At 54.6% G+C, this 23,629-nt stretch overlaps 2 protein-coding genes and 1 long non-coding RNA gene across 11 annotated transcripts in view; 2 read left to right on the top strand and 1 right to left on the bottom strand.

The window, feature by feature from the left end:
- Positions 1–219, top strand: part of GALR3 (galanin receptor 3) — a 1,863-nt gene extending 1,644 nt beyond the window's left edge. The window contains exon 3 of the mRNA XM_040491828.1: positions 174–219. Within this exon, the coding sequence (XP_040347762.1) occupies positions 174–219 (46 nt within the window). The remainder of the gene's footprint in view (positions 1–173) is intronic.
- Positions 220–1,393: 1,174 nt separating this feature from the next.
- On the top strand, positions 1,394–19,332 carry LOC121040372 (uncharacterized). 7 transcript variants are annotated; one of them, XR_005795249.1, is made up of 5 exons: positions 11,652–11,734; positions 13,604–13,682; positions 14,943–15,969; positions 16,254–16,473; positions 18,060–18,781. It is a non-coding gene; the product is annotated as an uncharacterized LOC121040372 (long non-coding RNA). The 7 variants fall into 7 exon arrangements; XR_005795247.1 differs by lacking the exon at positions 11,652–11,734 and adding an exon at positions 19,177–19,332 and having other exon boundaries at positions 13,463–13,682; positions 18,060–18,309; XR_005795252.1 differs by lacking the exons at positions 11,652–11,734; positions 13,604–13,682 and adding an exon at positions 1,394–2,003.
- ANKRD54 (ankyrin repeat domain 54) lies at positions 9,729–21,649 on the bottom strand. 3 transcript variants are annotated; one of them, XM_040490878.1, is made up of 8 exons: positions 21,220–21,649; positions 19,978–20,025; positions 14,920–15,018; positions 12,317–12,388; positions 11,792–11,938; positions 11,592–11,716; positions 11,249–11,356; positions 9,729–10,877 (listed from the first exon to the last, which is right to left on the bottom strand). In XM_040490878.1, exons 1-8 carry the CDS (start codon positions 21,542–21,544, stop codon positions 10,803–10,805), a joined length of 999 nt encoding a protein of 332 aa, XP_040346812.1. In that variant the 5' UTR covers positions 21,545–21,649; the 3' UTR covers positions 9,729–10,802. The 3 variants fall into 3 exon arrangements, with proteins under 3 accessions (XP_040346812.1, XP_040346813.1, XP_040346814.1); XM_040490879.1 differs by having other exon boundaries at positions 11,792–11,839; positions 21,220–21,645; XM_040490880.1 differs by having other exon boundaries at positions 11,792–11,839; positions 14,920–15,013; positions 21,220–21,333.
- Between the last annotated feature and the right edge of the window lie 1,980 nt (positions 21,650–23,629).

Genomic DNA, 23,629 nt, shown 5'->3' with positions numbered 1-23,629 from the left:
CCCGGCCTCGCGGGAGGCTGCCGGCGGGCGGCGGCCGGGGCTGGGGGCCCGGGGAGGAGCCCGCCCGCGTCGGAGAGGCCGGGCGAGCCTCGTCGGCCCCGGGACCGGAATAAACCCGGTCCGCCTCCACTCTGCCGGATGACCGTCTTTCCGTCATTCCGCTTCCCCCCCAGGGCACGACGGCGACGAGGGGACGCGCCAACGCCAGGGGTCCTCTGAGACGCACTGGCTGAGCTGGGGCCCCAGCCCCCGTGGATGCCCCTGGGCGGTGAAATTGGGTCACCCCCGCGAAGCGCAGCCCCCTGGCCAGGCAGCCCCCAGACTCTGTCCACAGCCGGTCTGGCGAGAGGGCCGTTCCTCTGCCCGCCCTTCCAACCCGGTCAGCACCTTCTAGGCCCTGCTTCCTCAACCACCCTTTGCGAAGCCGCTTCTCCCTTCCAGGCTGTGTGGCCTGGGTAATGTATCCCTAGCAGCTGATTTAGCAAAGAGTCGTGAAGCATTTTCTGTGCATCTTACGCGGTGCTACGTTCTTCAATCTCATTATCGAAGCAGCTTTGCAAGGTAGATACATAATTAGCTCCCTTTCTGCAGATGTAGAAACCAAGAATCAGAGAGGTTTAGTAATTTGGGGGGTCTGTCTGAGTCGGTGGAGTGTGTGACTCTTGATCTCGGGATTGTGGGGTGGAGCCCCATGCTGGATGTAGATATTACTTAAAAATAAAATCTTCAAAAAAAAAAAAAACAAAAGAAGAAGAAGGAGAAAGAAAGAAAGAAAGAAAGAAAGAAAGAAAGAAAGAAAGAGGTTTAGTGATTTGTCCAAGCTCACATAGCTAGTGTTTGGCAGAAGTTGGATTCAAACCCACTGCTATTTAACTTTTTCTGCTCAGTGGAACGGCCTTCTCCACTTTGGGGGCCTCGGCTCTCAGTTTCCAAGGTTTCCAAGGTTTTCCTTGGTTCTTCCTGACTCCTGATCCTGCACTGGCCCTCTTCCCTAAACCAGCAGCTCCCACGTTTGACTCGATGTCCGGAAATCTCAGAGAGTTCCCAGTCCTCTTCTTTGGGACAGTTCTGTTCAGTACTTGGGCCGGCAAGTCCTGATGGGCTTGTCCCAGCTACTGAGTCCCAGGTCCACGGCCTGACCCAAGCCCCTTGCATTATTTTTTTCAGCCATTTGGTGCTCCCAGATCAGGTGAGAAACGGAGCCCCACTCGGGTCCCAGCTGGCCTCCCAGCAGTCCCGGCTGCCCTGTGGCCCCCACCCTCGCGTCCATGCACACAGCAGGGTAGTCGGTGACTGTGGAAACCTCCTAATTAACCAATAAATCAGTCCTGACGGTTGCAGAACTACCCAGTTCCCTCCCTCCCCCGCCGCCTCACCACATGCCAATAATATATATTAGCTTCAGGCTGAGGCCTAAGATCTTAACGGCCTCCTCGTCCCCCTGGCACGCCTCCCGGCTGCCGGGCACCCTGGGAAGGTCCCTCACTGACATTAGGCGGCTGCTGAGTCCTCCTCGCTGCCTGCCACCTGCCGCAGACCCAGGGGTCAGTGTCGGTCACCCTTCACACGGGGAGGCTGAGACCAGCTGGGGGAAGTGGCTGCTTCAAGGGCCCAATCGCAGGGGCCTGACACCTGGGCCAGCGTCCCTTCTTGCACATGTCTGCTAAGGTTCCCACGGCTGACTCAGGCCACAGCAGTGGGAGTGTCTCCGGGATGGCAGGGGCACGATGCTGCCCGCTTCTGCAGCACCCAGCACGGCCTCTACCTCCCTGAAGCCCTCACTCACAGCTCCGCTGGCTCGCCTGTGCCTCGCAGACAAGAGATATTACTTCCCTCTTCAGAAGGGAAAACTGAGACTCCAGGAGACGAGGTAGCTTGGTCAAAGTCAAATGGCAAATTCGCGGCAGAGCTGGGATCCTAACTGGGCCAGACAGAAGGCTCTCATGGCAGGCCAGGCACTGGGAGAACATCTAAGACTATCTGAAGTTCGCCGCGTGACAATGGTGAGTGCCTACGGAGGAGAATGGGGAGAGGGGCGCCTGGGTGGCTCAGTTGGTTAAGCGTCCGACGACTTCGGCTCAGGTCATGATCTCGCGGTTCGTGGGTTCGAGCCCCGCCTCGGGCTCTCAGCACAGAGCCTGGAGCCTGCTTCAGATTCTGTGTCTCCTTCTCTCTCTGTTCCTCCCCTGCTCACGCTCTCTCTCTCTCTCTCTCTCTCTCTCTCTCTCAAAAATAAACAAAGACTAAAAAGAAATTAAAAAAAAAAAAGTGTCCGACTTCCACTCGGGTCATGATCTCACTGTTCGTGAGTTGGAGTCCCGCGTCGGACTCAGCGCTTGGGATTATCTCTCCCCTTCTCTCTCTGACCCTTACCCGGTTCGCTTGCTCTCTCTCTGTCTCTATCAATCAATAGAAGAGGAAGCCCAGAAGCCCCAACTAATGGAGGACAGTATAGCCCGGACCAGAGTAGGCACAGAGCAGGTATTTGGATACTTGAAGAAGGAGATGACCCTTTCCTTCCTTCTTTCCTTTACCCCTCAAACATTTAAGTGCTTTGCCTAAAGCTATGCCACGAGGGGGAGACAGAGAGGGCAGGAGTTTGACCTGGTCCCTGCCTTCCAGGAGTTCTCAGTCTAGCTGGAGAGCCGCATATCAAAAGAACCGAGAGCACCACGTGATGGGGCCAGAACAGGGGAACACCCACAGTTCTGAACGGGCGCAGAGGAGGAAACTCCTGCCTTCCTGAGCAAGCCAAGTAGGAGACCCACAGGAGTTAATACGCATTTAATTATCCCATGTAATATGTATCTTCCTAAAAGAAAGGTGAAAAGGGCCTCCCAGGTGGAGCAACAGCCCATGCCAAGGCTGGTGCAGCTGGGAGCGGTCGCGGGCTTGCGCAGCCGAAGCAGGGCAGGCTGAGGCCTGGGCGGCCAGGAACCTGGGTGCAGTGAGATCCCGCAGCCTCCTGGGCCAGCTGGGGAGCAAGAACTTCATCCTTCAGGCAGGTGGTGATGCCATTGAAGGGTTTCAGGACGGGCCCCGTCAAGCATGTGGTCAAATAGCTCCCCAGTATTTCTGTGCAGAGGCTGGGCTAGAGATGCCAGGCAGGCAGCAAAGAGCACAATCCAGGGGGTGCTCCGCGAGCCCCTGGCCGGGGAGGTTGCCGCCAAGGGCCTGGCCTACGGCTGGGAAATTGTTTTGCCCTGGATTTGGCAGGAAGATTGGTGGCCTGCTGCTGGGCTCGGGCCTGGCCTCGGAGGCTCCGGGGTCTGCTTCAGGGGGCCAATGAAATGCTTGGAAGATAGTCGTAGGATTTCGGTTAGGAGAGAGCTGTGAGTCCTGTAGGGCCACAGGCAGGCGCCGGGGGCTAGAGGACAGGCTGAATGAGCCCTGGCCATCCTCTGAGGCCCAGAAGAATCCACCAACCCGAGCCCCCTGCGGGATCTCAGGCTGAGCCTGAGGCAGCCTGGGGGTCCTGGCAGGAGCTTAGTGGGAGGGAGGTTTGAACTCTGCAGTCTCCTTCCCTTCCTATTTGTGCAAACCTCTTAGGGATGGGCCCGCAGCACTCACGCCTTAGCGCCTGCTAGGCACAGACTTCTTCTGCCAGAAAAAAAAGGCAGAAGCATGGGGGTAAGGGGGAGCCCGGAAGACCGTAACCCGGCTTGGGCAAGCAGAGAAGACTTCCCAGAGGAGCTGGTGCCCAGGCCAAGTCCTGAAGTGGGCAGATGGCAAAGGGAAAGACAGAAGAACACCCATGTGCACGGGCCACCCGGAGTCAGGCACAGCGCGAGGGGCCAGGGGCCTGGGACAGGGTACGGGGGAGCCTCAGCAGGAAGGGAGGTGGGAGAGGTGGGGACAGTTGCAAAGGATTCTGTAAATGTTGTCTGAAACTGAGGCTGCCCTTTGTCCTGAGGGCAACAGGGAGCCACCGAAAGGTTGTAAACAAAAGGGTAAATTTACCAGATTTACCCTTTAGGGAACTTTCTGGCTGCAAGGCAGGCTTTCAGGGGGGTGGGGGCAGAAGGGGGGGTGGGGCAGGGAGACCAGTGAGGAGACGGGCGTGGGAATCTGCATAGATGAAAGCATCCAAGATGTTGACAGTGTGGTAAGGAGGTATGGACAGACAGGACAACCACTTACAAGGTATAGTCGTTGGGACTTGGTGACTAAATGTTGGGGGGTGTCCCAGATGACATCCCGGACTTCTGGCTTGGGCTACTGGGGGTGGCAGTGGGGATAACAGGGGCACAGGCTTGAGGGGGAAACGTGGGGAGACTTCAGGCCCATGGGGGGGGTATGGTAGGGGGTGTCCACAGGGCACCTGCTACGCTCAGGCCTTGGACTTGGCCCTGGATTGTGTCTCATCTGCTTTAGAATTTGGAGATGGAGAAACTGAGGCTCAGAGAGATTAAGTAACTTGCCCAAGATCACAGAGCTAGCCCCAAACAGAGCTGGGTCTACCTTGGGCCTGATTTCGGTTCCACGGTCTTTAGAGAGAAGAGGCAGGAAGGGGTTGGCTGAAGCAGAGGGAGGAACTTGAATGTGCAAAGGTGACCCCCAGCCTCACCCCACCCTGTGTAACAACTGTAGCCAGGGCTAAAACTCGGTCCTGGGGAGGGTGGGCGAGGTGAGGGCCCTGGCACAGCTACCGAACCCCTCACCCGGCTTCAGGCTGGCGGGAACAGCATCATCTATCAACTTCGAGGTGTGTGCCTGGGGACATAAATGCCAATTAACCGCCCCGAGACTTCCTGTTAATGAACATCAGTTCCTCAGCCCTGACGCAGGGCTCATGTGTGAGCCGCTGGCTGGATCCAAGGAGGCACGAGGCCGGAGAAACGGGCGGTGCAGGGGTGGGATTGTGTCCGGGGTGAGAGGACAAGACTCTGATTTATGGAGGCATCTGCTTACCGCCAGGTTGTTTTAGGGGCTCAGGCTCTGTGTAGGGGTGATACCGAAGCAGGAGGAGGGGTGGCGTGGAGGGATGGGGGGGACAAGGGTACCAGCTTGGAGTACCTGAGACTTAGGGGCCATTGGGGAGTATGGTAGGGGGTGCTGGGGAGGGTGCCGGCCCGAGCATCTCATGGACCTGCCAGGTCCAATCAGAGAGGCGGCACAGTGCAGGGGTCAAGGCCCGGACTTTGAGGGGCGCCTGGGTGGCTCAGTCGGTTAAATGTCCGACTTCGGCTCAGGTCATGATCTCGCGGTTCGTGAGTTCGGGCCCCGCATCAGGCTCTGTGCTGACAGCTCAGAACCTGCAGCCTGTTTCGGATTCTGTGTCTCCCTCTCTCTCTCTCTGACCCTCCCCCGTTCATGCTCTATCTCTCTCTGTCTCAAAAATAAATAAACGTTAAAAAAAAAAAAAAAAAAAAAGGCCCGGACTTTGAGCCACACTGTCAGGTTTGAATCCTGCCTCCTGCACTTCACGTCTCTGACCTCTCTATGGCTCGGTGACCCGCAGAACTGAGCTCTGTCTGAGCCAGGTCCCAATCGAGGCAGACCACCCTGGGGTGCTCACTGGCTGCTACCAACTGTATGCGACGTTGTCAGGGCTTCCCAGGCAGGTCCCCGTCTCCAGCACACCCCTCACAATCGAGCTGAGGAGGCACAACTTACCCACCTGTGCCCCTCTGGGCGCGCTGACCACCAAGTGCTATCCTCCCAGGCTTTCGGAGTGGGAGAGAGTCACCAGGCTGGCATGGACCAATCACAGGGACAAGAGGACACCCTGGTGCCTGGGCTGGGGCTTCGGGAAAGATGCCTTTGCTTCCCTGAGCCTGTTTCTTTGTGTATAAAATGAGTTGATCATACCTCCCTGAAACGCTGAGGCCTCAGTGTTCACTTGAGAGGGAGCCAGTGTCCGGGGGGTGGGGGGGTGGGGGTGGGTTGGGGCTGTGTGTGATTCCCTTTGGGAGGCAGAGCTGGGGCGGGGGCGGGGAGCCAGGGACTTTGTTGGGATTGCCAGGCATCAGTCCAGCTTCCTGACCTCCTAACCTTGCCTTGGGCTCCATAGCTGAAGCAGTCTGGGAAGCAGACTGGTAGGAAAAGGGCCAGACCCTCCCTACACCCGAGACTGGTCATGGAGACTGAGATGTCCCCTAGTAGGGACCATCGTCCGTTCATCCCGACTGAGTCCCGGGGGACACGGGTGGACATTGGCACTTTGGAAATCTTGGCAGAGATTATGTTAGACCTGGGCTGGGCCCCGGCAAGCTACTTTCTCTCTCTGAGCCTCAATTTTGTGCATCTAGAAAATGGCAGCAGCAATATGTTGGCTATCTTACATTTTCTAGCAAACACTAAATCAAAGGACTTGTATTAAGGGCCTGCTGGCACGTAGTAGGAGCTCAGCCAATGTCCTCGCCCTTAGTTTTAGGAAACTCTGCTTCTGAGAAGGCTCTAATTTCAGGCATGGTGGAAACAGCGCGAGCGTTGGGGGTGGGCCCAGGTTCGAGCCCAGCTGCCCTCTGGCAAAGCCGTATTTTTTCAAAAATCAAAAGCAGTAGCAAGGCTAGTTATCTCGACGGATGGTTGTGATGGTTGTGAGAACGTGTGAATATTCTTCTCCAAACACTTAACCTCTGTTTGCCAGGGTTTTTGTCCTTTTGTTCACTGCTGTATTCCCACCTAGAACATTGCCTAGACCATAGCCAGTGTTCAATAAGTATTTATTTTATTTTATTTTTTACACGTATTTATTTTTGAGAAACAGAGTGAGACAAAGCGTGAGCGGGGGAGGGGCAGAGAGCGAAAGAGACATAGAATCCGAAGCAGGCTCCAGGCTCTGAACAAGCCGTCAGCACAGAGCCTGATGCGGGGCTCGAACCCACAAACTGTGAGATCACGACCTGAGCCGAAGTCGGACACACAGCTGACTGAGCCACCCAGGCGCCCGACAATAAGTATTTCTAATGTGAATGAAATGTGAGGTATAAAGCAAAGGACCCGACCCCGAAGGTGACATCAAAGGACGTGGATTTCTTCTTTCTGCCTGCCCCCACATCCTCCCCTCTTCCTGCTCCACAACCCCCCACCCCGCCCCTGCCTGCAACTCAGTAACTCCCAGAGCAGCCGGTAATAGAATTAACGCCTGTGCCCGTAACCTCTGCAGAGTTCCTCATCCTACCCCCCCCTGCCCAGCTCAGCCAGCTTAGGGCCCACTTGTGTGCTTTCTGACTCACGCCAATGTCTGGCGCTGACTTTGACTGGCTGGCTCTTCAGACAGACTTGGGGTTGCAGACATTTCCTGGCTGGAAATGGGGTGAGGCAGATTGGCTGACTGCCTAGCGGTCTGGCAAGGGTTTGATGACTGGCCTATCGGGCTGGGGAGGGAGTGGACCATAGCCCCTTCACTCGTCCCAGTGACCCATTCTCCTGGTTTTGTGGCTACAGGGCCAGGAGTGGGTGGGTGAGGCCAGGATGAGGCTGGAGGGATGCATCCTGCTCTCCAGGTGGGGATGGCTTGGTCCAGGCCAAGGACTGTTTAGGAGTCAGCCAGTGAGTCTCTGTCAGGCTGTTCTAGAAACACCTGAAGTCATCTCAGGGCAATTTCATAAAGTCCCAGAACCCTCCACCCTCTCAGCTCTGCCAGTGCAAAGCAGGCTGCCTTGGGAGATGGCTGGTCTCAGAAGTACCTAGGTACCCGAGTGCCTAGGATGCCCTTGGCAGGTCTCCTACCCCTTTGCTCCCTAAGTTTTTTTTTTTTTTTAATTCTTTTTTAATTTGTAAGTGTTTATTGTATGTATTTATTTTTATAAATTTTTTATTGTTTATTATTTTTGAGAGAGAGAAAGAGAGAGACTGAGAGCAAGCAGGGAAGGGGCAGAGAGAGAGGGAGACACAGAATCGGAAGCAGGCTCCAGGCTCTGAGCGCTCAGGACAGAGCCCCACGCGGGGCTCGAACTCACAGACTGCGAGATCATGCATGACCTGAGCTGTACTCGGCCGCCCAACTGGCTGAGCCACCCAGGCGCCCCTAAGTGGTTTTTTTTTTTTTTTTTTATGTTTATTTGTTTTTGAGAGAGAGAGAGAGAGAGAGAGACAGAGTGCCAGCAGGGGAAGGGTAGAGAGAGAAGGAGACACAGAATCGGAAGCAGGCTCCAGGCTCCTTCCTAGCTGTCAGCGCAGAGCCCAGCAGGAGGCACCAACCTACTAATCTCGAGATCGTGACCTGAGGAGAAGCGGCACACTTGACCCGCGGAGCCACCCAGGCGCCCCTGCTCGCGAAGTTCTGTAGCAAGGGTTCCTAACTTTTTCTGAGTGTGGACCCTGCTGCGAATGAAAGCTATGGCCACTTTTATCGGAAACACACATGCACACCCTTCACACAAAATCTTGCACAGTTTCTGGGGGTTCGTGCTTCTCCGAGAGCCCATTTATTGAACCCCTTAGCCCTGAAGCTGACAAACAGCTTCAACTCTCTCCAGGGTGATCGCCCCAGGGGTAGGATGTGGTATGGAGGCCCAGAGGGGCGGGTCCCAAGAGAATGGGCCCACTGAGTTTGAGGTCCATGCCCTCCCACCCCTGCCTCCCCTTTTGCCTTGACCCTCTCCTGCCCAGCCCCACCCCCGGGCTCATGGGCCAAGGGGCTTGTGTGTAGGCACCAGCCCCAGCAGAGCCTCTAGTGAGGGCAAAGTCAAACGTGCTCCTGGACCTGAGTGGGCAGGGTTCCTCAGAGGCAGAAAAGCCGCCCACCCTTGTACTTCTCGCACTCCCCTCTCCTCACTCCGCCCCTCACTCCTTGCCTCTCACAGCGCGCCCCTCCCCTCAGCACTACAGTTCCCCTCAGCACCGCCCTTCCCCACGGCGCCCCGCCCCTCGGCGCGCCCCTCCCATCGGCACCGCCGTCCCTCACGGCGCCCCTCCCGTCCGCGCGCCCCTCCAGTCAGCACCGCCCACCCCCACGGCGCCCCGCCCCTCGGCACCTCCCTCCCTCCCGGCTCCCCTCCCCTCAGCACCTCCCTCCCTCACGGCGCCCCGCCCCTCCGCGCGCCCCTCCCCCTCAGCACCGCCCCCCTCCCCCCGGCACCCCTCCTCTCAGCGCACCCCTCCCTCACGGGGCTCCTCCTCTCAGCGCGCTCCTCCCCTCCCTCAGCCACGTAGACTGGCAGTCCGTTTACTCCGCGGCAGCAGCTTGAGCTCCGGGGAAACTCGTTTGCTTCTTCGGCCCCTCGCTCTCCCCAGTCTCGGGCCTAGCACGCTTTCCCTTCCCCAGCCCTGCCGTCCTGGTGGGGCTTCTCCTCTCACAGGGTCCTGAAGGCGACCCCCAGCCGGTATCTCCTACCCACACAGATCTTTTCTCTTCCGGGCCTGGGGAGCAGCTGGGCTCCGCGGGTTCAATTCCGATCTGATCAAGCTGGGCTTTGGGGGACAAGCTCCCTTCTGAAAAGTAGCCAGGGCCCCGGTGAGGTGAGAGGGCAAGCGGGGCAGAGCCAGGGTGGACGTGGATGGTGACGGGAGGGGGGGGGGGGAGTCTGTCTTTACTCCGCAGTCAGAGCCTTGGAGAGGGCCAGGCGGTGCCTCCCCCACCCCACCCCGCGTCCCCCCCTCTTGTGGCAGACCCCTGCCGTGAGGCGCCCTGCCTTCGGCGTGTCCATTGCCCACAACGCGGGCAGAGTCTGCTCCTGCAGGGGCAGGACTGGGGTACCTCCCTTACAGCGAGTCCTGAGCCTCCTCGAGTGCCTCAGTCTCCCCAGGCTGGAGCCACAGAGAGACGTCCACAAACTTGGTGGCTTAAAACAACACACATTTATTCTCTTACAGTTCTGGCGGTCAGAGTTCTCAAATCAGACTCACTGGGCTAAGGTCAAAGTGTCAGTAGGGCTGGCTCCCTCAGGGAGATCTGAGGGGAGCATCTCATTTCCTTGCCTTTTCTGGCTTCCGTGGGCGCCTGCGTTCCTCAGCTCTGACGCCTTCCCGCTGTGTCTCCTCCGTCCTCTCTGACCTGCTTTCCTGTCACTCGGGTCCCTGCGATTGCATCAAGCCCACCTGGGTAATCCAGGAGGGTCGCCTTGCCCAAAGACCGTTAATTTAACTATGTCTGCAAAGTCCCTTTTGCCTGATAAAGTCATGTTCACAGGTCCCTGGGGATAAGAACGCGGCCAGCTGGGGCGGGGGAGGGGACCTCTGTTCAGCCCACTACAACTAGGCTGCAGAAGGGACCACTCCGCCTGCTGGTATTTCAAAGGCTGGGAGAAAAAGGGTGGGCCTTTTCTGCCTTGGGTTCAGCAGGGTCCTTCCAAGCCTTGTATCTCTAAGGGCTGGGCTTCATCAACCCTCCCTTCCAACCAGAGACACTCCCTGCAATGTCTCCTTGAAAGTCAGGTGGCAAGTCGAAATCTAACTGCTGGTGAGGGGTTCAGAGCCAGCCAAGAAGCCGCCGAGGGTGCCTGCCTTCAGCCCACACCCCGCTGGCTGTGACAAGCCCACGGTCCGGAAGGGACACAGAGAAGGCTCTGGGGCCTGCCGCGGGGGGCAGGGAGGCCGCGAGACGAGTGAGGCCCGCTAGGACAGCGCGTGTTGGCCGGAGCTCAGGTGTGGCTGCTGCGCTGTGGGAGCGGAGGGGGAAGCTGGGGGCTGTGGTCCCCGCCCACAGAGATGACAGAGACCGTGGCTGGGAGCGGCGCCGAAGTCACGGAGCCTCTGTGAGAGTGCGTCTCTGCCCCGTAGCATCTGGGGGCAAGGCCTCACCAGACACATGTGGCTCCAAAGTCCCAGGTTCGGGCTTTTCCTTTGTGATGGGAGAGCAGCGGGGGCAGGGGGAGGGCAGCGGCGGCAGAGCAGGAAGCCTGGAGCCTCTCTTGCTACCTCTTCTCCGTGTTCTGCATCTGCAAGCTGAGGGACGTGAAGCTGGCCAGGAGGTCGGTCACCTCATCCACCTGTGGGACAAAACCACGGCTCTGTCACGGGTGCCTCGACGGGCCCAGCTGTCTCGGCCCCCGATCTCCACCCTGATGCCACAGACTCGGGAGGGTAGGCGTTGTCTCCTGGGGCACGTGGTGGCTCCACTGACTGTGGAGCAGCTGTCCGATCGATAGTCCTGGACTCCAGCTGGTCTCAGACTGTCCCCGAGAGAAGGGCCACAAGTGGCGTCAAAGGACGCAGACAGGGGCTTCGACGTCCACAGGGGGCTACAGCCCCCCAGCCGCGGCCTCTTTCTACTCTGAACGTCTAGCTGTAGCACAGCAGAGCGGCACCGGCCCCGAGGCTCCCGCCAGGCCCTGGGTCTGGCCCTGGCGCCGCAGCTCACCTGCTCTCTGGTGCTCGTCATCTGGAGGCGGGTGCAGAGGTCATCCAGCCGTTCCCGCTGCTCGTGCCGCCCCAGGCGCTCCAGGTACTCCCTCAGCATCTGGATGATCTGGAACAAGGGGCCGGGCTGAGTTGCTGGGGGTCTCGCTAGGTGGCAGAGAGAGAGAGCTGCCGCCGCCGCCGCCGCCGCCGCCGCGAAGCCCAGTGGAGCGGTGGCCGGATGGGGTCGGTGTGAAGCAACCCAGGCGCCCGGGTCGCGCCCGGGCAGGCGTGTCTGTCTGTGGTCCGGGCGGCACCTGTCCGGCGCTTGTTTGTGCCGTTGGCCCAGCGTGAAGGGCACTCACCTGCTTCACCTCCAGCCGCACAGCCTCCAGGCACTGGGAGTGGCCCTCCTGCAGGATGTTCAGCTTTGACTTGGCCAGGTGCAGGGGCGTGCGGCCAGCTCGGTCCAAAGCATCCACACGGGCCCCTGCGGGAGCAGGCGGAGGTGAGCGCGCTGGGGGTGAGGGCGAGAGAGGAGGGCGAGGGGGCGGGGAGCACGTACCTCCTCGCAGCAGTGTAGTGATGACGGGGACATGGTTGGTGCAGGCCGCTGAGGAAGAAGAACAGGGACCTGAGAGTCCGGGACACCAGGGCCTGGCCCTGTGTGCCAGCTTGGCTGCAGTCGCTGGGACTGTGCCTCCAGGTGTGCCTGCACCAAGGCAGCAACGGGGCGGGTCCAACTCCCTCCCCGTTCAGCTAGGGAGACCGAGGCTTGGGGATGGGACCTGCTGCACCGAGAGCCATAGTGTGGGTCGGCCACGGGGCAGCAACAGGCTTCAGGTCTCACCTTCCCTAGCAGAGCTCTGCTGAGCCATTGAGGTTGCTAAAGCAGCTGTGCTCAGGACCCAGCCAACCGGTGACCCAAGGGGGAGTCCATGAGAGGCAGACTGGGGGGTGGTGGTGGCCCCGGGGGCTCGAGCTCTCCCCAGATGATAGGAGATCTTGCTGGGAACTTACAGACAGGCCCCCGGGCTCTCCATCAAAGGAGCCTATCTGTGCCGCAGAGAAAGGTGTCCTGGAGGCTTACCCAGGTGCAGCGGTGTATTCCCCAGCCCATCTCGCTGGTTGGGATCAGCCCCGTGGTCCAGGAGCAGCTGCACTGGAAACAGGAAAACCCACAAGGACTCTAACCGCCACCCCTACCTAGCTAAAGAGGCTTCCTCAAAGTGTGGAATATTGAAAGCAAATACGGTTCTCTAGGTTGTTTCATACATCCGTTCGTTCGTTCATTCGTTCGTTCATTCGTTCATCCACTTACTCACAGGGTTCATGTGCAGGATTCTGAGGGCCAGGAACTAAGGATTCTGGGAGAGCCTCCTGGCCCATGCAGGTTTGAAAAGACTGAGATTTTTTTTTTAATTTTTCAAATTTATTTATTGAGAGAGAGACAGCACGAGTTGGGGAGGAACTGAGAGACAGGGACACAGAATCTGACGCGGGCTCCAGGCTCTGAGCTGTCAGCACAGAGCCCGACGCCAGGCTCAGACCCATGAACCATGAGATCGTGATCTGAGGCAAAGTCAGATGCTTGACTGACTGAGCCGCGCAGGCACCCAGAAAAGAGATTTTTAAGGGTTAGAGAATGTTCTTCCGGGGCGCCTCAGTTGGTTAAGTGTCCAACCTTGGTTTCGGCTCAGGTCACGATCTCACGGTTCACGGTTTGTGAGATCAAACCCTGCATCGGGCTCTGTGCTGATAGCGTGGACCCTGCTTGGGATTCTCTCCTGCTTGCTCACTCTCTCTCTCTCAAAAATAAACATTTAAAAATTTTTTTTTAACATTTATTGATTTTTGAGACAGAGAGAGATAGAGCATGAATGGGGGAGGGTGAGAGAGAGAGGGAGACACAAAATCTGAAACAGGCTCCAGGCTCTGAGCTGTCAGCACAGAGCCCGACGCAGGGCTGGAACTCACAGACCGCGAGATCATGACCTGAGCTGAAGTCGGCCGCTTAACCGACTGAGCCACCCAGGTGCCCCTCAAAAATAAACATTTTAAAAAAAGATGGGGCGCCTGGGTGGCTCAGTCGGTTGAGCGTCCAACTTCGGCTCGGGTCATGATCTCGCAGTTCAGGGGTTCGAGCCACACATCGGGCTCTGTGCTGAGAGCTCAGAGCCTGGAGCCTGCTTCGGATTCTGTGTCTCCCTCTCTCTCTGCCCCTTCCCTGCTCATGCTCTGTCTCTCTCTCTCTCTCTCTCTGTCAAAAATAAATAAACATTTAAAAAATAATAAAAGAAAATAAAAAAAGAAAGTTCTTCCAACAGCAGTGGCTACTAGTAAGGGCTCTCAAGGACATTTTTTGCTCTTTCCACAGTCAAGTGCCGTAGTGGGAATTAGCCCAGTAGAAGATGCTGAACATCCCCCTCCCTGAGAGTCTCTATGCCCTCTCAAAGGTGGGTTGTGGTATTAAGGGCTTATCAGTTACCCAGATGGATGTGCAGGCAGACTTAACTCACGTGACAAGGCCACGTTGAGCCGCATGCCACATACAGAAACCAATGCAAGAGGTACCTTAGACCTAAATGTACCTTAGACCTAACTGTAAAAGCTGAAAGTCTTTTGAAAGGCTGGTAGAAGAAATCAAGAGAGTAGCTCTATGACCTTGGGATAGGCAAGGTCACAGAAATCCTTAAATAGGTCAAAGAAATGCTAACCATTAAAAAGAAAAGATCGATAGATTGGGTTCATTAAAATTAAGAACTTGGGTTCACTGGGGTGCCTGGGTGGCTGGGTCGGTTAAGCGTCCGACTTCGGCTCAGGTCACGATCTCACAGTTCGTGGGTTTGAGCCCCACATCCGGCTCTGTGCTGACGGCCCAGAGCCTGGAGCCTGTTTTGGATTCTATGACTCCCTCTCTCTCTGCCCCTCCCTCACTCACACCCTGTCTCCGACTTCGGCTCAAGTCATGACCTCGTGGCTCATGGGTTCGAGCCCCACGTCCAGCTCTGTGCTGACAGCTCAGAGCTCAGAGCCTGCTTCGGATTCTTTGTCTCCCTCGCTGTCTGTCCCTCCCCTGCTCGCGTTCTGTCTCTCTCTCTTAAAAATAAATAAACACTAAAAAATTAAAAAAACAAAACAAAACAGGAAAACGAACCTATGGTACTCAAGGTCTACGTGGGGCTAAGGAGCAGAAAGACAGGCTGCCAGGGTGCTGAAAATATTCTTTTCTTTGCTTTTTTTTAAAGTAGGCTCTACACCCAATGTGGGGCTCAAACTCACGACCCTGTAGAGCTCGAAGGATCACGACCTTGATCATGTGATCAAGAGTCACGCGCGCTACTCACTGAGCCAGGCAGGCACCCGTGTTAATCTCCTTTAGCTTGATCTGGGTGGTGCATACATACAGAAAGCTCACCGTTCATGAGTTAAACCACATCCAAAAATGACTCTTAAAAGGGGGAGGGAGGGGCTCCCCTGCTGCTGCGCTTGGCGCTGAGTAAATGTCGCCTGAGCGTCCTGGAGGCCTGGCCCCAACCACAGAGTCAATCGTATTCTTTCCCCTTTCTGGCAGTGCTAGTTCCACAGGCTGAGGGAGTGAGGAGGCCCCACCCCCCCCACCCCCAGCACCTCTAGAGAGAGGCTGCTTGCCCAGCTCCCCTCTCCCCTCTCCCCTCCCTCCCCGGGACTCACCGATCCGGTCATTGCCATTGCAGGAGGCAAAGTGCAGAGCTGTGCGGCCCTTGTCATCAGCTGCACAGGGATCCGTGCCATCGTCCAGCAGCTGCTGCACTGACATCGCCAAGACAGAGGGAGGGAGGGCGACAGAGAGGTAGTGTTAGTTACGCTGCAGCCCCCGGGGGTGAACACGGATGCTCAGGGGACCCTGCAGGTAAGGCACCGATAAGCCATGGGAGAGCGAGCTCCTCCTGGATGCCTCCCTGGCCTTACAGGGAATGTCATGACAAGGGACTTACTCTCCTGAGGGCACAACTGGGAATCCCCGATTCGGGCTGCTCAAACTACGTCTAGGGTTAGAACATCACAGAAGGATCTTGGCCCTCAGCGTCAGGAGTTCTCGAATCACAGAAATCCCCGGCACACAGGCTTTGGCCCCACATCCATTTGGATACACACCCTTTCCAGTTGGACACAGCAGCCCAAGCTGCGGGGCAGCGCTCACTTTGCTCCTGGGAGGTGGCCTTTTAGAGTGAGCGGCTAGAGCACAGGTTTGGAGCCACAAAGACTAAGTCCCAGGCTAAGCTGGGTAACGAAGAAAGGAGTACGTTGCCAACGGCACGGGGCAGTGGAAAGAGCGGGGCTCAGAGCAGGAAGGCCTGAATCTGGGTCCCAATTCACCGGCAAATGGGAATAATCTCCGCCCTGCCAATCTCCAGAGCTGCTGTAATAACAATAATGGATATGAAATTTCTTCATTGCAAAGTATGGAGCCATTATAAAATGTGAGGCATTATGTGACACATGTGTGTGTCCAGCTGAAATGGAGAAATTGCTGCCAAACATCATTTTAGAGCAACTGACATTTTTAGTCTCCGCCAGCGAACCTCTCAAGGACTCCAGACGAAGCCCGGAATCTCCTCCTCCTCCTTCACTTCAAGCTCAGGGAGGCACTCCATCATCCGCGGGTCCTCAGTGCCCAGTTCACCTCGCCTGCTCTGACATTAAAACGCCGCGCTGGTTTTGGATATCGTCCCCCTACGCCGAGCACCAGCCTGGCACCAGGTACCTGACTGCTAAGCCCGGTGACCCCCCCAGCCAGGTATCACGTCCATCTTACAAGCCAGGAGAAGCGCCCCACTATGTGATGTGCCCCGGGTACATTCACCTGGCTATCGGGGGGCAAAGCTGCGACACAAGCCCAGACTTCTCTGGTCTCTCCAGAACTTAGACCTCTCCAACTAAACACACCCCCCCACCTTCCCCTTTTTTTTGGGGGGGGGGGCGGGGGGGAGGTTTATTTTGGAAAGGGGATCACTTTATATTCTTTTTCTTGAATTATATTGTAGGTTTTTTGTTTCATGCATCTTACTTAATACTTAGGATCGAGACGGGATTTGCGCAGCTCCAGGATCGCTGTTGACTAACTGAATGAAGGTGGTAGGAAAAGGATTAGGAGAGTGGAAGAGAAGGGCTTCAAGCCATCTCAGTACATTCACCAAAAGACAACCCGTATCAAAGAGATAAGACAAAGCTAAAAGAGTCCATTCTCTTTCGTGCTTTGTGCAGGTATGGTCTTTTTGGTTGGTTGGTTGGTTTCTTTCTTTCTTTTGAGAGAGAGAGAGAGAGAGACGGAGGGAGAGAGAGAGAGAGAATGCAAGGGGGGAGGAGGCAGAGGAAGAGGGAGAGGGAGAGGGAGAGAGAGAGAGAAAGAGAAAGGAAGGGAGTCTCAAGCAGGCTCCACGCTCAGGGGGGAGCCCCATGTGGGGCTCGATTCCATGACCCTAGGATCGTGACCTGGACGGAAATCAAGAGTCAGATGCTCAACTAACCAACCGACTGAGCCATGTAGGTGCCCTGGGCAAGTCCAGTCTTTTTGGAGAGTGCTACAGCAGTATCTACCAGAAGCCATCAAAATATGCATATCTTGGGGCGCCTGGGTGGCTCAGTCGGTTAAGCATCCGACTTCGGCTCAGGTCATGATCTGGCAGTCCGTGAGTTCAAGCCCCGCGTCAGGCTCTGTGCTGACAGCTCAGAGCCTGGAGCCTGTTTCAGATTCTGTGTCTCCCTCTCTCTCTGACCCTCCCCCGTTCATGCTGTCTCTCCCTGTCTCAAAAATAAATAAACGTTAAAAAAATATATTTAAAAAAAAAACAACAAAAAAAATGCATATCTTTTGATGTGATAACCCCATACCTGGGAAATTATCTTAAAAATGAAAAACCGTTGTGCAAATATATGACTAACTAGGGGCGCCTGGGTGGCGCAGTCGGTTAAGCGTCGGACCAGCCAGGTCACGATCTCGTGGTCCATGAGTTCGAGCCCCGCGTCAGGCTCTGGACTGATGGCTCAGAGCCTGGAGCCTGTTTCCGATTCTGTGTCTCCCTCTCTCTCTGCCCCTCCCCCGTTCATGCTCTGTCTCTCTCTGTCCCCAAAATAAATAAAAAACGTTGAAAAAAAAATTAAAATATAAAAAAACAAACATATGACTAACTAAATAACCCTTGCTTTGTCCCTCTGAAGGCATGACGGGCATCTTTTAAAAATTGTGGTGGGGCGCCTGGGTGGCTTAGTCGGTTAAGCGTCTGGCTTTGGCTCAGGCCATGATCTCGCGGTTCTTGGGTTCAAGCCCCACATCAGGCTTTGCGCGGACGGCACAGAGCCTGCTTTGGATTCTCTGTCTCCCTGTCTCTCCCTCCCTGCTCATGCTCTGTCTCAAAAATAAATAAACATTAAAAAAAAAAAAAAGCTTTTGAAAAATTGTGGTTTTGATTGGAGAATGGAATGCTACAGTAATTTTTGGTTTTTACCTTGTAAGCTTAAAAAAAAAAAGAAAACAACCCATACAGCCATGTATTCATTCTACAAAGAGGGGGAAATGACATTTCCATTTTGAGAAAACAAATGGTGACAAAGACCGTGAAGAATTACCCAGCCTACAAAATGGTGTGTACAGCACAGTGCGCAAGCCCATAAAGACAAATTCTCTGCGTAGGACAAAGGATGGGAAGGGACAGTGTCACCAAAATATCAACAGAGATTATTTCCTTTGCTGCTTATGGGTGTTTTTCTTGTATATTTCCCTAAGCTCTCAAATATTTTAAACGTGTATATAATTTTCATATATGTGAAAATATGTTATTATTTAACAATAGGAGGACATCAATTTTATGGCCACGGTAATTGCTAAACGACAGCAAAAACCCAATCAACATGCGGAGAAGGAAAAGGAAATGCTGACCATAGAGAGAAAAGCAATAAAGAGGCTAATCCTACAGAGTCACCGTCGGAGCCTCGCAAGAGCCTGGTAAACCTAAGAGCCATTTAGATTTGAAGATGAGTGTGTCAGAGACTCTGGAAAATTACAGCATTTCTCTCAGTATAATGAAACCACCAACCAACCATGTGAGTACCTGATTCAAGATGCACTAGGCTTTCTGTGGAAGGGGAGCGTAATTCAAATCTTCTCTGGCCACACACTAGCGATCTTAAAAAGAGAACACATCATTTTTTCCTTGAAAAGCTATCTGGGCTGCTGCTGAAATATTCCAAAATATTCAAGTTCATGGAAAAGGGGACCAAAGCGAAGAGAGCTGAAAAGGCCTCCGGTTTCCAGGCCTGTTCACTAGGCTACGCCAGGGGTAATGGAACCATTTCAAGGCCCATGGTTTAAAAAAATTGTTTAATGTTTTTATTTCTTTTTGAGACAGAGAGAGACAGAGCATGGGCGGGGGAGGGGCAGAGAGAGAGGGAGACACAGAATCCGCAGCGGGCTCCAGGCTCCGAGCCGTCAGCACAGAGAGACAACAGCGTGAGGGTTCCGTCTACTGTCGCTGACCTTGAAGTCAGAGGGAGAAGACTCCAGGCCAAGGGATGTGGGTGGAGGCAGAGGGAGAAAAGGCAGAGGGAGACCGAGTTTCCTCTGGAGCCTCCAGAAAGAAATGTAGCCTTGCGGACGGTGAGATCTGTGTTGGATTTCTGACCCCCAGAATTGTATTTGAAGGAACTTGGGTTGGGCGCCTGGGGGGCTCAGTCGACTTCCGCTCAGGTCATGGTCTCGCAGTTTCTGAGTTCGACCCCCCCCCCCCACGTTGGGCTCTGCGCTGGGATCCTCTCTCCCTCACTCTCTGCCCCTCCCCTCCCCAAGTAAAATAACTTAAAAAAAAAAAAAAAGGAAATTTGTGTTCTTTTAAACCACTCTGTTTGTGGTAATTTGTTGCAGCAGCCGTGGACAACGAATATATGGATAAACTTTGATTTTTTTTCCTCTAGAACTGGCCCTTCTACCTCTGATGCTGCTACTGCCCTGTCGGCCAATGAACGCTGGACAGCAACAATAAAAACCCAGAGTGGTGGGGCCCCTGGGTGGCTCAGTCGGTTAAGCGTCTGACTTTGGCTCAGGTCACCATCTCACAGTTCGTGGGTTCGAGCCCCGCGTCGGGCTCTGTGCTGACAGCGCAGGGCCTGGAGCCTGCGTAGGATTCTGTGTCTCCCTCTCTCTCTGCCCCTCCCCCATTCATGCTCTGTCTCTCTCTGTCTCAAAAATAAATAAACATTAAAAAAACATTTTTTTAATAAAAAAAAGAAAAAAAAAAAACCCAGAGTGGTGTCCTGCTAGGAGCCCCTCCCACTCCCTTCACATGTCCTGTCAACGAAACAAGTCTGAGAACCACTGACCCAACTACCGCGAAGCCTCAGCTCTGTTCAGACGGTGGCTCTCCTGGCAGTTAAAGCTGACTGTTTGTTCCCGTTAGCCAGAAATTCTAAAAAGCTCCTACCCTTGTTGCCAGGTGCCAAGGATACAAAAGCAGACCTGGTCCCAACCTCAGGGAGCCCACAGAGCGACGAACCCTAGGACATCGGGAAGTTCAGGGTGACAGGGATGCATGGGAAGAGGCAGCATGTAAGCCAGCCTTGTCTCTTGCAAGTGAATTACAGTTATACAATATATACTATGAGCTTGGTCCAAGGCGTGAGCTGGCATATTGAATTCAAGCACTGTCTTCCCAGGAACTGGTTGCCTCGAGTTTTCTTCTCCTAGCCCAGAGGGCTAGCCCTGCTTTGCACACTCACCTGTTTCCACGTCGTTGGCATTGGCCGAGTCCCTCAGCCTCTTCAGAGCTGTGAAGAGAGTAAGAGAGTTCCAGTTCATTTTTATTTATTTATTTTTTTTCAACGTTTATTTATTTTTGGAACAGAGAGAGACAGAGCATGAACGGGGGAGGGGCAGAGAGAGAGGGAGACACAGAATCGGAAACAGGCTCCAGGCTCTGGGCCATCAGCCCAGAGCCTGACGCGGGGCTCGAACTCACGGACCGCGAGATCTTGACCTGGCTGAAGTCGGACGCTTAACCGACTGCGCCACCCAGGCGCCGCGAGAGTTCCAGTTCAAAACAAAACAAGTCATGATGAAGCCGAAAGTGGATGGCTTCCTAGCTAATCCACCATTCACCCACGATAGCATCTAAAGGGACAGAAAGGCACCAGGATACAAGAGACACTACCCTGGGAACAAGGAAAAAACTTGAAATGCGGCACGGCAAACGCGAAAGGCACACTGTGTCGCAAATCCTTCAAGGCCTCTGGAGTCAGCTCCTGGCTCTCCATGTCACCCACACGATGTAAAAAATACAATGGACATATCAGAGTAGGAGTTTGAGTCTGGCAGACACGGGTTCTCATTCCAACACGGCCACTTTCTGAAAGGTATGTGACTTGGAGCCAGGCAATCTCTCTGAGCCTCAGTTTCCTCTTCCACATAATGGGAACGGTTTCTGCATGGCTTGGAGTCATTGTGAGGATCAGAAATGATCACGTACCGCCCCACAGGCTCTGGCACACAACAAAAGCAGAGTGATCGCCGCATGTTCATCACCTTCCTCAATGCACCAAACATCCCCATAAAGCAAGTACTGTACTCACTTTACAGACGAGAAAACTAAGGCTGTTAAAACTTCTATAGTTCGCCTAAGGCTTAAACGAGGTACAGGGGTCCACACCCGGTCTGTGCGTTTAAACGAGTTGGTAAAACTTGCCTCCCCTCTCCGATACTAAAAGTAGTCTCCAGTGCTCCATTTTATTACCTACTTACTGATAGCCGCCTGGAGTCATGAAAAGTTTCCGTTCAGGAATTACCAAGCGCTTAAAGACAGTCTCTTTCACCTTCACGGTCCTTAGCCGCGCTAACATCCTGATTCCTACTGAAAGGAGACTCGACTCGGGAGGGGTCGCTCGGGGCCCTGGGCTCAGCCGTCCGAGGACCCCGTCCGGAGGGGTCGGGGGAGGTCAGGGCCCCGGGGTGTCCGCGCTCCTCACCGTGCACCTCCTTGCCAGTGGGCCCGAGCCGGCGGTGGGGCCTGGCGGCGCGTCTCAGCCGGCCGGCGGGGATCTTACAGCGCAGCTCATCGCGGGGCTCCGCGTCCTGCTGCCACAGGACGTGCAGGTAGCGCAGCGGGGACTGGGCCCCGCCAGACGCCCGGCCGGGGAGGCCCGCGCCGCCGCCCAAAGCAGACCCGAAGTCCGCGAAGGAGAAGAGGCCCTCGGGGCCCGTCAGCGGCTCCGGGGCCACGGCGCACTCCCCATCCGAGCTCGAGCGGCCGGAGCGCGGCTCGTCGTCCGCGCCCCCGGCGGCGGCTGCCATGGCAACGGCTCTGCGCGGGGCCTGGCCGCCGGAGCCTCGTTCCCGACCCACCAACCGACCCGCTTCCTCCGCCCTAAGCCTCGCTGTCAGCGGGCGAGCGGGCGGGTCCGGCCTGCAACCACGGCAACCGAAGGGGGGGGGGCGGACTCCTGTCGCGAGCAGCCAACCGGGCACGGTCGGGGCAATAGAATTGGTTTCCGGCAGCGCGATTGACGGACATAATAACCAATCACAAATTTGAACGGCCTACGCCCTCGCCGTACGTCGCCGCCGGAGCCAGTAAAACAGCTAAGTTTAAGACACCCTTATTTTTCCCCCCTCCGTTACCCCCATCGGGTGAGGGGAAGATAACGGGCAGAAGCTTTAACCAATCCCGTTAAGATGATCTGCAACCACTCTCTAAGGAAAATTAAGAAGCCGAACTATGGGGATGCATACGGTTTCATTTCAAAGCAATGAAGTTTAAAAAAAAAAAAAGGATTTCCTGGTGGGAAGTGCCTAGTGTAAGTAGGAAAATGAGAATGTGTTAAAATTGGGGGCTATTACCGCAAACCGAGGAGTAATAGCTTCTAAATGCGAAAGATCCCTTTAGTTTAGGTTCTCTCGTAAGCCCGGCGTTGATCACTGATTTACAAAGAATTGTAATTTAACGTAATTGCCCCACAGCGACACTGCAGTCCGAGAGCCAGTCGCTAGGAGCCAGGTAACTCTGTGTTCAGTTTCGGACCCAAGATCAGAGTCGCTGCTCGATGAGATGCTCACAGCCCTGTGGGGGTGGATGGAGCCGGAAACAGACGGGCTCCGCGCGCAGTGAATGAGCTTAGCAACCCCCTCGCACAACCCACTATCCCATAGACACTCCTATAAGGTGGACAAGGAGGACCATCCCTATTTCACAAACGAGGAGTTGAAGCCAGAGAGACAAGGGACTTGTTTATGGATGCCCAGCTGTCTTTGGACAAGGGCTTTGGTCCAGACAAAAGTTCTTCCTTCTCATTGAAGGTAACCTTTCTCTGACAGTTGAAAAGCACTTTCAGAATTTGTAGTGCTCTCAGAACAACATTGTGAGGTTTCTCATGGTACTGTAACGGAGAAAAATACTGTATGTTTGCTCTCCTCTGCCCCTTAGCTGATAAGTACATATATGCCAAATCCACTTGTAGCTAGAAGGAAACCTAGAAAAGAGATAAACACTGAACATGTGTCATTTACTAAGTGCTTGATATATATTGCACCATTTATTTCTCCCCTACAAGAGTCTTAGCAGGTAGATAATGTTACACCCACTTTGCAGACCAGGAAATTGAAGTCCTGAGATGTTATATGAATTATCCAAGGGTACTGGGTTAGAAAGTTGAAGAACTAGGATCTGGGGCCAGAACAGCCCTCTCTATCACACAGTTTTCTGTAATGAAGAACCTGCTGGAAACCTGGCTCCAGAGAGTTTAAGTGACATCTGGGTATTTATATCTCATTCCTGCTGGATATATCTGGAAATAACTTTACTATTCATTCCTCCTCTTTTTCCATGTAATAACCTCCAAGGTAGTCTCCTTCCCTCTAGTCTCTCTTTGTAGAATTCAAGGTGCACATGCTGGCTAACACACAATTCTTTTCTTGTCTGTAGGATCTGCCTACCCACTGAGTTCAGACTAAAGTGCAAACCCTTTATCCTAGCAGACAGCCATTGTCTTCCTCCTACAAGCGCGTCTGGTCCTCAAGCAATCTAATCCACTAAATATGTGTGCACTGTCACAATCTTTTAATTTGAGCAGGATCTCTACACATTTAGAGGCGATTGTTACTTCTCCTTTTTAAATCAATGTTGTTGAAGTATAAATTACATAGCCCACCCTTCTGTGTGTTTGAAAGCCACTTGTTCTTTTGGATTAGAACAATAGGATGTGGGTTGAATGTGGATCCAGTTAGCCATAGCCTCAGGGCTTTACACTTGAACTTGAGCTGTATTCTCCCATGCTGCCTGGCTTAGCAACTGGCAACACCACATTGTAGCTATTTGACTGACTGACTGACTGACTGACTGACTGAATGAATGAATGAATAAATGAATGAATGGAGATAGTA

Source organism: Herpailurus yagouaroundi, unplaced genomic scaffold (genome assembly GCF_014898765.1).
Source record: "Herpailurus yagouaroundi ecotype Mexico unplaced genomic scaffold, PumYag 182, whole genome shotgun sequence".
Taxonomy (NCBI): domain Eukaryota; kingdom Metazoa; phylum Chordata; class Mammalia; order Carnivora; family Felidae; genus Herpailurus; species Herpailurus yagouaroundi.
The sequence above is the reverse complement of the archived record's forward strand: the minus strand, read 5'-3'. Positions and strand labels throughout refer to the sequence as shown.

Bases quoted from the DNA above. Each gene is read 5' to 3' on its own strand.
- ANKRD54 (XM_040490878.1), bottom strand. From the start codon at position 21,544: ATGGCAGCCGCCGCCGGGGGCGCGGACGACGAGCCGCGCTCCGGCCGC. The intron at 11,717-11,791 runs GTACGTGCTCCC...CTGCTCCCGCAG, and splicing joins CACTACACTGCTGCGAGGAG to GGGCCCGTGTGGATGCTTTG. The intron at 10,878-11,248 runs GTGAGCTGCGGC...TTTGTCCCACAG, and splicing joins TGACGAGCACCAGAGAGCAG to GTGGATGAGGTGACCGACCT.